Below are 13084 nucleotides of genomic sequence, written 5' to 3'. Positions count from 1 at the left end.
TGAAGTTGAAGGTATATTGGTAACTAAAAATAAAAATAAATTATATAAGATAAAATAAGTTAGGCAGTTTTATTTTTAATGAATTCATGAAAGGTCATCATCTTTTCTCCTTTCTTGTATTTCTTATTTTCCTTGGGTTTGTGAGCAGCTGGAAAGGTGACAGAAGTGTAAGTTCCTTCATACTTCGGAGTTCCAGAAATAATTTTTAATATGTCAAGGCTTCCTGATACGCTGGATGATGGCGAGTCTTGTTGCTTGTCATTGGAATTTTCCCTCAGCTGTGACGCTTGTAATTCATAATCTTTTATGATGCTTGAAAATGACCCGCCCCTCATCTTTGGTGCTCTGGGAAGTTTGTTTTTGGGTCTAACAGCCTTCTTAGCTGAAAGAGGAGAACTATGGTAACACTTTAATACTCATAAGTCATGACAATATACTAAACTATGGAAATATTTTCATACTTATGAATAAAATAAAATTGTCATACAGTAAAGGTACAGTACTTACAAGTGGGTGCAAAACCATTAAAGGACAACAAATTATAGTACAGTAATTTAATACAGTACAGTAAACCCTTGTTACTCACGGGGGTTAGGTTCCAAGGACTGGCGTGAACAGGCAAAACCGCAAATAGCACTACTGTATACTGTACCTATACCAAACAACCGACCAGCCGCAGCAGCACTCATCCTCTCCTTTAACTTGTCTTATAATTCAACTTCTGCCTTTTATGTTTCACTTCACTAGCAATGACAATAGACAGTCTTTTAGGGGTCATTTTCACACAGAAACTTTAAAGTTTTGAGAGTACCCGGTACAACACAAGATACTGAGGGAAAAGGCTCGTAAGCTAGCCATCATAGCCACCATTTGCTTACCGTGAATCATCGAAATCGCAAATTGCAAATCCGCGAATGGCAAGGGACTACTGTACATGTTAATGAACACTACTTTCTCAAAATGAATTAGGATTCAGCAACTCTGTATAATCAGTAAGTCTAGGGTTGATACTCCAGGACTCAGGGAATTAAGGATCATATAAATTTGATAAGATTATACAGTACATAACCTTTATAAAATACCGGGTGCTAAAAGATAACCACTTGGTAAGGGGTACAGTATCATATGAACATGAAGGTTTGAGAGATTTGATGCTCAGCATAACATGAACAGTTCTCATCTGTTCATTTTCTTGTTGACACTGGCTGTAAGATTTACTCCATCAGGATTAACAAACTCCAGATGCAGCTCACCTCTGCAGCCCAAACAGAGGAGGAGGAGGGATGGCTAGTTCCTTGATCTGAATTTGGCTATAAAATGGTTCAGAATTTCCACCCTACTGAACCCTCTTGTGGAATTCACAAGGCTGTTCCGTTCCCATAAACTCTAAAAATGGTATTAAAGGAGTCAGTATAGAAAAGTTGTTATTGTTGAATGTTTCAGTCTTCTTTCCTCAGGGGAGACTGTGAGCAAAGGTTCTGTGCTCTAAAAAGTTCACACACAAATGTGAAAGAGAAATCAGTGTAATTTTACAAATACAGTACAGTACTGTATACAGAAAAATATCATTACCTTTTGGTGTATTTTTGGGTCAGAGGGTGTTGTAACTGCCCTTGTTTTGTGTCACTATTGTTGACTAGACAATGGATAGAGGGATGTGACTCATGCTTTGGGAAACATGGTCAACAAACCTTTTTCCTCTTACTGACAGAACCATCTCAGAGATAGCTGGTTGAAAGAGCCCATGAAAAGTTCCTGTAAGTGCTGCCAGTGAACATTAATGCACATAAAATAGACTCTTAAAAGAAAATATTGTATGTGGATCTCTCCACTGCTGAATTATTCCTTGATTCCAGAACAAAACCCCCCAAAAGAATGTCCTGTAATTCTAATTCAGGCTTCACCAGGGTATCTCCTTCATCTAGGCTAGACACCCATGTCTTATAGAACATTTTTTATACAATATTCACTTTGGCTCAGTTACTTACTATGAAATCAAGCTTTCTTGATGCAGCATGGGTAAAGTGGCTCCAATACCACCATACTGACAAGTCAAACTCGATCAACAGCAAGACATAAAGAAGCCTTACAACATGAAAACAACAAAGTTACGAACCCTTTACTGTACAGTAATGCTTATACTGTACTGTACTGAGGATTGTGTGACCCAGCCAATAATTCCTGAGGTGTTAAAATCGGAGAGACAAAGCATAATAACTTCAAAAACAAGAGCCACTATTAACAGGGAGATAATTGACTGAAACTGTAAGCTATGATTTGGATTCCAACATGGCTGATCTGGATGATGGATGATGGATGAGGTGCACAGTCCGACACATGCTGTTGTTACATTATGACTTGTTCCTTCTACTTTATATGGCAAGAGTGACTTTTAGTATTATACTTTTGGGTAATAGTATGTAGTGATGATATGCATAAACAATTCATGACTTGGTCTCAGCCTTTGTGGTTGAAGTGTTACCTGTGTCACAACCAACAGACAAGGTAAGAGTATTATGTGAGTTGATTAATGAGAGGGCTTTTGGCTCACTCAAATACAAATTTCTAAACTGAACAGAGGCCATAACTAAGGTAAATATGTATGAATAATCCTGCTTATAAAACCCAACTCAAATATCAACAGTACTATAAAAAACTGTGTAAAAAAAGTTGTTTAAATCCCCAATGATTTTCTCAAGTTATGGAAAGAAAATGAAAGTTCACGTGGATGGAGTGGCAGGATTAACACCACGTGCTGCCCGCGAAATTTTTTTTCCCGAGGGCTTCCATCATCTAGAACAAGCGGCAACGTCGCAGTGTTTGAAGCACCACTGTACAATCAGCTGGTGGCGGAATGGAGGAGTCGGCCCCCCTACGCCAACAGCAAGCATTCGTTCTATCTTGGCCGTGCTGGCTAGGATAGATTAGGTTATTATTTCTTTGTATTAGTATCTATTACGTTAGGATATGCAATATTAAGCCAAGCATGAATGATCGTCTCATATTCTCTCTTTTTTACAGAGTGTACAGTGGTGCCACGCTTCAAACACTGCGACGTTGCCGTTTGTTCTGGATGACGGAAGCCCCCAGGAAAAAAAATTTCACGTGCTGCCCGGCTCAACTCAAAATGCTAAGTGCATAATAAAATTGGACATAAATACCAACTTACTGTAAGGTTCTTCATCATTATGGAACTTGAGTGTTTCTAATGTGGAAAGTATCTGATCTGGGCCAAGAGCAGGTACAGGATGAGTCTCCTTATTGCCCCTGAAATATTGATAAGTCATTATAAACAAGCATATTGCTGACTCAAGTTCTCTTACTGAATGTCAATACAGTACAGTACATATGAGGTGCTCTGAACCATAAAGATGACCAAACTTCATGTGATTGGTCCCATATGACTTTTGCTGTGGTGACTTTTTTTTTTTACGGGGATTAGCCCACCTGGGCACAGGTCAGTGACCCACATCAGGGCCTGGGGGGCGAAAATGTAATAATAGTAATAATAGTAATAATAATAAGAATAATAATAATAATAATAATAATAATAATAATAATAATAATACAAAAATTCATCATAAATTCTATAAAAAAATACAAAATTAAAAATAAAAACAATAAAATAGTAATACAGTAATAATAATAATAAAAACATAAAGCAAAACAAAAATGAAGAAAGAAAAAAGATCAAGAATGAGAAACAATATACAGTCACTCATCGACTTACGACAGGGTTCCGTCCCGAAGTCGTAAGTCGAAAAGGCGAAAATAATACATAGAAATTCTAAAATGGGTGTCTCTTTTTCTTCTCAATACTACGAGAACTCTCACTTTTAAGCTTGCCAGCCATTTTAAAGAGAATTACAAACGAAAATTTTGTCAGTACACAGCGCGAGCCATTTTAAAGAGAATTACAAACGAAAATTTTGTCAGTACACAGCGCGATCACTAACGCCAGGACTCGAAAATACGTACCGGTAATTTGAAAAATATTTTATAAGACCACGGCGGCCGTATGTCCGGGTTGTCGTAAGTCGGGTATGCCGTAAGTCGAGGAGTACCTGTATGTTTGTTGCATTGTCAATGGTAAGAGAAACAATTGAGACCTTGAAATTGTGTGTAAATGAGGCAGAAAGTCAGATCAGCAACCTGGGACTTGGTCACAATTTTGTGATGCCATATGGCAGCAGGGTTTACCATTTGACAATATATTACGCTTCTAACGTCTTCCCAGGTGGTAGTACCTCCCGTTTGATAGCTGCCTACTACCTACTGCACGAGAGGGTTAAGATACATTTACTAACCTGTTGTCAAATGTGTGTTGTAGGAGTCTGGCACTACCAAGCTGGCCTTTCGTATGCTTTTTCCACCGAGCTGCAATTGCCCTGTCATGTTTCTCTATTTCAGCTTCATTCTTCATAACCCACCTCACCTTCAGTAGTTTCTGTAATAATATTACTGATAAAAGATGTGAGAATTATAATATGTATTTGTATATCAAAATGTTTCCTTTACTTATGAACAGCCTATTAACCAGAATGAGATGTGACTCCCTCTGAAGGACTGGGTGGGAGGCAACAGCCTTGGCATCAGTACAGTAGATTCTCATGCTACCTCGAATATACTTTTACACATACAGTACTATATTCAGCAAAGTTGCTTACACAGTAACCTTCAAACACAGAACTTCATGCACAGTTATGTTTATCTAAAATGCTTCAGATTTCTACCCATTCTTTCTTCAAACTGATAATCATTTCTTCCTGTCGGTCTTCTCTACTTTTACCAAATTTTTTGCACCTCTCCACTAATCATTTATTTTGCAACCTTCTTACAACCTTATCTAAGAGAAGATCGTATAGTTTAATCATTGCAATATTACAAATATTTTGACATAGTCTTACTTTCACATTATTCAGAAACAAACTAAGGAATTTTATGCAATTAAATATCATGTTGATCACCTCAAGATTAGACACCCTAAGTTATTTCTTCTGATGATCAAACACCCTAATGTGACTTGGGAGGTTAGGTTAGGTCAGTATTAAGGTGTTTAATCTTCAGAGGATCCCATGTTTACCTGGGCACCAGCAGGAGAGATGGGAAAAGCTTTGGCCAGAGCGTCAGGAGTCCACATGTCTGGATCGGTGGAGTGTAAGTATCGTAACTGTTCTTTCATTGCCCATGTCAGCAGATTATCTTCTTTTGGTTTATAGTCCTTGAAGTATTTCTGCTCAATTGTTTTCTTGCGTTTGTGACTTTGAAACCTCTTGGCATAGCTGGAAACATAAGATAAGTTTTCTAATAAGACTTGATAGTTATACATGTTACAGCATAGTAAAATGGGTGAGAGGAACTGAGAAACAATGTGTTACACTGTATTGCTGAGAGGGTGAGACTAATGAAGGGGGTGGGGAGGTGACTGGTCATAAATAACTATCCTGGTTTTATAAGAGGTTTTGGGATAAACCCTATTTCATCTGGTTACCTTCTGAATTTAATCACCTGTACTTCCTTCCTAAAAAGTACTGTCCTACAGTATACTGCATACTGGATTATAGTTTAGGACAGAAGTGTTTGAGGAAATATATGATACCAGTACAGTATTACACATACAATTCAATCTGTGAGGATTGGTGCTTCATAGCCTCCATGTCTTGACTTGATACAGCTTCTATATCATCAGCATCCATGTCTTGCACATCCTCTTCTGGTATGTTAAAGCCTCGTATAACATGTCGGACACCACGGGCTGTTTAGGAAAATATTGTACAGTGTTCTGGAGAGTAGCTAAAAGTTATCTTTATTAACAACTCATTCACAAATCACAATTAGTAGATCAAATGATGCTTGTACAATATGTGTTGCCCGTCTCCTTGTGTTTGGCTGTTGTGATGGTATATTTAAGTGATACAGTGATATTTAACCCTAATTTTTGTGTATTCTGTGTGTGAGATAACTACCAAACCTTCCGCAACTTCTCTTCATTTTCTTATGTTCTGGATATACTGTACAGTAATCTTAAATAGTTTCATGATTAAAATCTGGAAAAATTGTGCAGGTAACTGGAAAATATCCAACTTAGTGACTTTTGTCAGGTAAAAGTATTATTACTCATAACTAAGTGGAATTCCTTCTTAATTAGAGTGGCCACACACCAATTACTTTGGTTAAGGAAGACTTTACTGGAACCACCTCAAGATTTCCCCACCCAACTTACTTCATCTGAAGATTAACCACACAAACAATAACCTAACCTATCCGAACCACCAAAGTACAGTACCAATAGGGTGGGAAATTTTCAGGTGAAATAAGACAGACAAATCTTCAGGTGACAGGGCTACACAGTACAGTACAGAATACAACAACAAATGTATTACTCCACTGACCTGAAAGAGGTGCGGAAGTGCTGATATATTTAGGGAGGATGAAGGACGTCCAACTCTTCCCCGTTGTTGTTAAAAGGGCTGCCATGTTCTTCACACCAAACTGTTAATGAAAAAATGTCTTAATAAATTGAACATAAGGTTGTTTATACAGGTTGACAACCCTTTATCCGAAAACCGAAAAGCTCTAAAAACCGAAAGTTTTTTGTGGGTCATTTTTTTTTTTTTTTAACAGGGATTAACCCACCCGGGCATAAATTACTGACTCACATCGGGGCCTGGTGGGCGAAAATGTAATAGAAATAATAATTATAATAAAAATAATTATTCATAGTCAATAAAAATTTTAATTAAAATACTGTACACCAAAATAAAATTATAACAATAATAATAATAGTAATAATAAAATATAATAATAAAATTAATAATAATAACAATAATACTGTAATAAAATAATAATAGTAGTAAAGAAATACAAGAATGAAAAAAAGATAAAAAATGAGTTCTGCGACCTAGACCTATGAATTATTATTATTATTATTATTATTATTATTATTATTATTATTATTATTATTATTATTATTATTATTATTATTATATTTTGGCCCCCCCGCCAGGCCCCGATGTGGGTCAGTGATCTATGCCCGGGTGAGCTTATAGAGGAAAAAAAAAAAACTGAAAACCGAAAAATTCTGAAATCCGAAATGCCTCTGGCCCCAAGGATTTCGGATAAGGGATTGTCAACCTGTACTTTTCAACCTCTAATAAATGATTTACAGTATAATTGGTGCATTACTGGAAGACATGGGTATGAAGTCTGAGGTACATTTACAATCAAAGACAAAAGTTGTGTCGCGATTTTGTCCGAAGATTAAATATAACTCATGAAACATTATGAGAGCCCCCTACCACAAGGTAGAGCGCACCAAATATTTATCCCTTCAGCATATGTTTTCACCAAATTTCATGACACGACTTTTGTCTTTCATTGTACAGTATTTTGCTGGGAATTCTCTTCTTTTATCCTGTATAAAGAGACAACATATAAACTGAATCAATACCAAAATAAAATTGCAACAGGAAACTACAATATGGCAAAGATTTAATTGTGCATCTTTATGTCTCATTATTATTTTTAAAGTAAAGAAAATAGCTGGTTTAATTATAGTCCAGAGATTTGTCCACACAGAATCTGTTATCCCTATTTTATTATCTCAATATTCACAATCAATGAAAAAATTAAGTTTTCAGGTCATTTAAGATCAGTAACAATCATCTTTAATGTGGCAGGTCTTGTGTCTGGAATTTCTATTAAAACAGGCAACATGACCCCAAGTTAGTCTACCTAACCATACTTTCTAAAATATATTTTAAATTGGTTAGGTTAGGTTAGGTTAAGTTAGGCTTGTTACAGTAAAAGTGAGGCTTAGGGGTACAAACATCCCAATTAACTTATGGTAATGATATCAAAACATAATATTGTTCAGTACTTCCTCTCACTTAAGATACAACTTGCTGCTTTCACACTTATGATTTTTCTTACATCTTTTGTCTGTCAAGAGAACTCCAAAATCCACCTGTCATGTTTGTTTCTCTCTGTATTAGCTAATTTGTAGAGTTCTTGTTGGAATCGAATCCCATATTATGGGTTTTGATACATTTCCAATTTCTTTTGAGTAGCATTCGTTAATATGTGAACTGTATGTTCTTATACTTATTGTTCTTCCACAAGGGGTGACAAGAAAGCCATCTTGATTTCCCTTCCGTAGTTATGTCGTTTTGTGCAAGTTGCTGTTTATCGTATTGGTAGTTATCTGTCCTTGTGGAGGTTGAAGACGGTTTCCAAGAGTTCATCTGTCAACATGGACTAGTTGGCATGATGTGCAAGTGTTCAAAGTGCAGAAGACAACTGACAGTGAAGAAGAAATATATGTTTCGGTGCAACAATCAATCGTACTCTCATGTCCACAATAAATGTAAAATTGTACCATGCTGCTTCAAGGAAGTTGCTTTTATTGGTACCAGATAACAAAGTAAGTTCTCTCTGTTTAATATGACGGGGGGTCCGGAGGGCAGAGCCCCCCCCGGTGAGGAAGATAAGTAAGGTTATGTAGGTAAGTTTTGCTAGCTTGGTTAGGTCAGGTAATGTGCATTATCGTTTCCATTTTTGTGTTTAGAATCACGCACATAATATCTCCAGAAATTTTGGTGTAATTCGATATATAATTTCTGCTACTAACCGTCTCCTCCACCTTCACACAATTTGTTTTTCTTCTATCGCCCTATATAAAATGGTACGGCAGCTGTATGCAAAATGTCGATGTCTATTGGTACAGCAGCATAATGAACATGTATGGTGGACAGACAAAATAATAAGAGTTAATAGGAAGACCTTCTTTCTGACTAACCTCACCTAACCAAACTAAATTTAACCTAACATAACCTAATCTACCTTATAACCTAACCATTACTAACACAGTCCATCACTATGGCTGCCATACCTACATCCAGCATGATTTATAGTGTACGGCTGCCGTACCTGTACTTACTACGATATAAACATCATTATTGAATTACGTGGTTGGCCGCTACCGAATCTTTACCATAATCTAGACTAAAAACATTAAGTGATAAGTGGTGAAACGATAAATGAATTAAAAATTAGATATGAATAACTGGTCTCTCAGCCTTGAGGTCCAGTGAAGGTCACTCCCCCACCCCTCCCATGGGGCCATGTATTGATAAAATCTTCTATTTTTTTTTATTGTTTATTTTTATACGGAATTAGCCCACCCGGGCACAGGTCGAACAACCCACAATGGGGCCTGGGGGGCGAAAAAATAAGAACAGAAAGAAATTAAAAATAAAGAAGAAAAAGGTTATACTGTGTTAATCTACACAACGAAGATGCCGGAAAACCAGCCATTTAAAGTGAGACAGATTGTATAAGTATGGAAACACAGAAGAAGGCAGAGCATTCCACAGTTTGGCTGTGAGGAAAGAAGGATGTACTATAACCAGTTATTCTAGTGTGACCGACATCCCCAGAGAAACGGTGGGCACCGCGGGCAAGACGTGTGTTACGAGCCCACGGCCTTGCCGGCGGCACACAGGATGCCAAATCCACCGAACATTGCCCGTTAAAGTACCTGTAAAAGAGAGAGAGTGAAGCAACATTGCGGCAAAGAGAAAGGGAAGAAAGATTGTCGACTAAAGAAGGAGAGTTAATAAGACGAAATGCCTTTGATTCCATCCTATCTAATAGTTGGACAGAAGAAGAGCCACCCCAGATATGAGAGCAGTACTCCAAGTTAGGAAAAATGAATCCCTTATATACTTGAAGCAACTGCTCAGGAGTGAAGTAGCTACGGCATCTGTACAGCATTCCCAACTTTCGGGAGGCAGCTTTAGCCATGTTAAGGATATGTGATTTCCAGGACATATTGGAGGAAATGGTGAGGCCTAGCATATATATTTCAGAACTTGGCAGAATGATAGCGTCCTGAAATGTAATTGGTGGGAGATCATCTAATTTAGAAAGTGTAATTGGTAAATACTAAGTTTTATTACTATTGAATTTAACTAAGTTTGCACCTCCCCATTGAGAGATGCTGCACAGACCTGCATTGATAGAAGTAATGATATCAGCTCTAGAAACAAATCTGGTTTGAGAGTTAGGAGGAAGGGGAAAATGTGAAGAAGAGTGAAGAGTAAAATCGTCAGCATAAGAATGGATAGAATTAGTTGTAGTGTGAAGTAAATCATTGATAAAAAGAAGGAAGAGAGTAGGTGAAGGAGCAGAACCCTGTGGGACACCATTATTGGTAGAGAAAGAGCGAGAGATCGATCCCTCGAACAACAACTGCCATGGATCGGTTCTCAAGGAAGCTGGAGATTAGAAAACAAAGTGGGGGAGAGAAACCATAAGAGGGAAGTTTAGAAAGAAAAGATTTGTGCTATACCCTGTCAAATGCTTTGGAGATGTCGAGGGCCACGACGAAAGTTTCCCCATAATCCCTCGAGAGGATGACCAAAGATGGGTGCAATAGGGGAGCACATCACCAGTAGATCTCGCCTGGTGAAAGCCATACTGGTGATCTGACAATTATGTGTGTACTTTCAAACACATGAAAAAAATATGAAGGTTTCTTACGCATTATATGCTCGTGTCCCGGACCATGACCGTGTACTGCAGGGAGGTACACAAGCAGTAATAGGTAGAATGTTTTTAAATTACCACGTGCAGAACCGATACCCAAATTACCTCTAAAAAGAAAAATATAATGTTTATGAATTTAATTAGACAATTTTAAGTAATTATAAATTACGCTATATGGCAATAATGATCATAATACATAAAAATTACATAAAATAGTTCGAATGTCTTGTTCGTAAATTTCCTCAACATTATAAGCACCAGTGAAGGTGTATACGGCGGTTACTACACTAACTTCTCGCTGCTGATCACTATAGAAAACGTCACATTAAATCATAACGGCATTGACACCACCTCAGCCTGGATGGATACATTGAATTTTATTAGATGAAATCGACATACAAGTTTACATTAGTTCAGAATACAAAAAGACAGTTAAGTTATACAAAGTTAAACAGTAAGTTTATTCAACCAAGATTTGACCGCCCCATATCCCTAAGATTAGGACATCTCTTTGACCTTTACACAAGGAAAGCAAAATGTGTCACACATTAAAGATTAACTACTGTCGAAAAATAAAATAAGCAGTCTGTTTAACGTAAACGACTGGGCCTGGGAGCCACAACAGTATTGTTGATTTTGGTGTTTTTGATAATTATCTGGCGAACCCATCACACCAACTAAAATAGACAGTGCTGAAAGGATTCTTCTCTACAATAAAGGTTGGTATAGTACTGTATTAGAAAACTTATTCATGTTTTGGCTGCAACCTTAGGTAAATGCTTACAAGTGTGCCTTATGTGTTTTTTTTAGAATAAAGAGTTGTTTTGGTAGAAACATGAAAATATTGTTCTTTACCAAAATCTATTCTAGGCGTCTTCAACAATTTAATATAGCTTGCCATTACTTCCTAAACTATCAACACCAAGCTTAACCTTCCCTAGATGCCAATTTAGGTTATCAAAGTACAGGTATCTTGATAGAAAACAAAATTATAAGGCTTTGGATGTGAAAAGAGCTGACTTTAATCCCTTGTGTACGGGCCCACCCCTGGGCAGAATGAAATTGTCCGGCGTTAGTTAAATAAGGTATTAAATATGGTGTACCCACAGTGGACAGGTTAAGAAAATGTATTTCAGTAAGGCAGTCACCACCTGGCGAATGGGCTATGTTCCGGAAGCCTATAATGTCTACTCAGAAGTTTTTATGAGAAAAGTTGTAAGTAGTGAAGGAATTAAAGTGATTGGAGAAGTAATTTTAAGATATTCGATATACAATGATACCACTCTTATTACAGATAGCGAAGAAACACCACAAAAGCTGTTAAACAGATTAAAGGAGAAAGTTGAAGAATATGGGTCTAGATTTAATGCTGTTAAAAACATAAGTAATGGCTATTTCCAAAGAGAAGGTAAACCCTAAAATCAAAATTATATTAGGCAACAGGAATTGAAGCAGGTGGAAAATATTGTTTATTTTGGGAAGCAATATAAGCTGTGATGGTAGAGGTGAACTTTTTTGTGTTAATTCCTCATTTAGAAAATTACCGAATCCACCCCAGACGAATATATTCAATTTGGGCCACACATAGAAGAACGTCCCACCGTCCTTCTGTACAGCCCTACTGCTCAACTTAGTACGAAATATATTATTAGAGCGTGTTAGTTAATGGTCTGTCTATGCGAACTGAAGAGTGTAATTCAGTTTAGTTATATACAGATGAATATCTACATATGACTACTAACATAACGACTAAAAAAGATGTTACTCTTCACAACGTGTCATCTCTAGCCTACACTAACTTGGGAGGTACAGTATACAGTGTAGCGAGGCAGCCACTGTCTCCCTGAAAATTTTAAATTTTTCCAAGACGATATTATGTTGACAAACTTGCTAGAGAATACAGTCATTTTCCAGAAGCTGTGTCTGACTCAGAGGTTCTTCATCCTTAAGTTGCCAATAACTACGTCACATACTGAAGGTGATCTTGACACAGTCATGCTAACATTATTCTTCACTTTACTCCATTAGCTTCTATTTACATATAAAGAGTGAGTGAGGTAGACAGCACACAATGTTTTGGAAAAGTTCAGCACTACCGATAGTGATGAATATGTAACCCAATATTTTTGATGTTATGGATTTTTCTATTGAGTTTCATACGTTGCATATTTTACACGCGAAGTCCTGATATTTTTATGATTTAAAGTGGCAGCACCCGGGGAGAGAAGGACCCAGGGAGGGAAGGGCCCGGGGAAGGCGGGACCAGGGAGGGAAGGACCCAGGGAGGGAAGGACCCGGGGAGAGAAGGACCCAGGGAGGAAGGACCTAGGAGGGGAAGGACCTGATTAGGAGGAAGGACCCAGGGAGGGAAGGACCTGGGAGGAAGGAAAGGGGAGGGAAGGACCTAGGAGGGAAGGGCCTGGGAAGGCGGGGACTAGGAGGAAGTTAACTTAGGAGGGGAAGGACCTGGGGAGGGAAGGAAAGGGGAGAGAAGGACCTAGGGAGGAAGGCCTGGGGAAGGCGGGACCAGGGAGGA

The 13084-nt window shown here is 37.7% G+C and overlaps 1 protein-coding gene across 1 annotated transcript; it reads right to left on the bottom strand.

Moving 5' to 3' along the window:
* Window positions 1-10633, bottom strand: LOC121871221. The gene is made up of 7 exons (XM_042373414.1): window positions 10543-10633; window positions 6393-6492; window positions 5620-5755; window positions 5084-5282; window positions 4308-4447; window positions 3170-3267; window positions 1-382 (listed from the first exon to the last, which is right to left on the bottom strand). Exons 2-7 carry the CDS (start codon window positions 6475-6477, stop codon window positions 60-62), a joined length of 981 nt encoding a protein of 326 aa, XP_042229348.1. The 5' UTR covers window positions 6478-6492; window positions 10543-10633; the 3' UTR covers window positions 1-59.
* Between the last annotated feature and the right edge of the window lie 2451 nt (window positions 10634-13084).

This window comes from Homarus americanus, unplaced genomic scaffold (genome assembly GCF_018991925.1).
Source record: "Homarus americanus isolate GMGI-L3 unplaced genomic scaffold, GMGI_Hamer_2.0 scaffold40565, whole genome shotgun sequence".
Taxonomy (NCBI): Eukaryota; Metazoa; Arthropoda; class Malacostraca; order Decapoda; family Nephropidae; genus Homarus; species Homarus americanus.
Note: the sequence above shows the minus strand (reverse complement) of the source record. Positions and strands in the feature narration are given on the sequence as shown.

Excerpts from the sequence above, each read along its gene's own strand:
- LOC121871221 (XM_042373414.1), bottom strand. The coding sequence starts at position 6,477 with ATGGCAGCCCTTTTAACAACAACGGGGAAGAGTTGGACGTCCTTCATC. Across the intron at positions 5,756-6,392 it reads CACTTCCGCACCTCTTTCAG|CCCGTGGTGTCCGACATGTT; the intron begins GTCAGTGGAGTA and ends TTTCCTAAACAG. Across the intron at positions 3,268-4,307 it reads CAACACACATTTGACAACAG|GGGCAATAAGGAGACTCATC; the intron begins GTTAGTAAATGT and ends TCAATATTTCAG.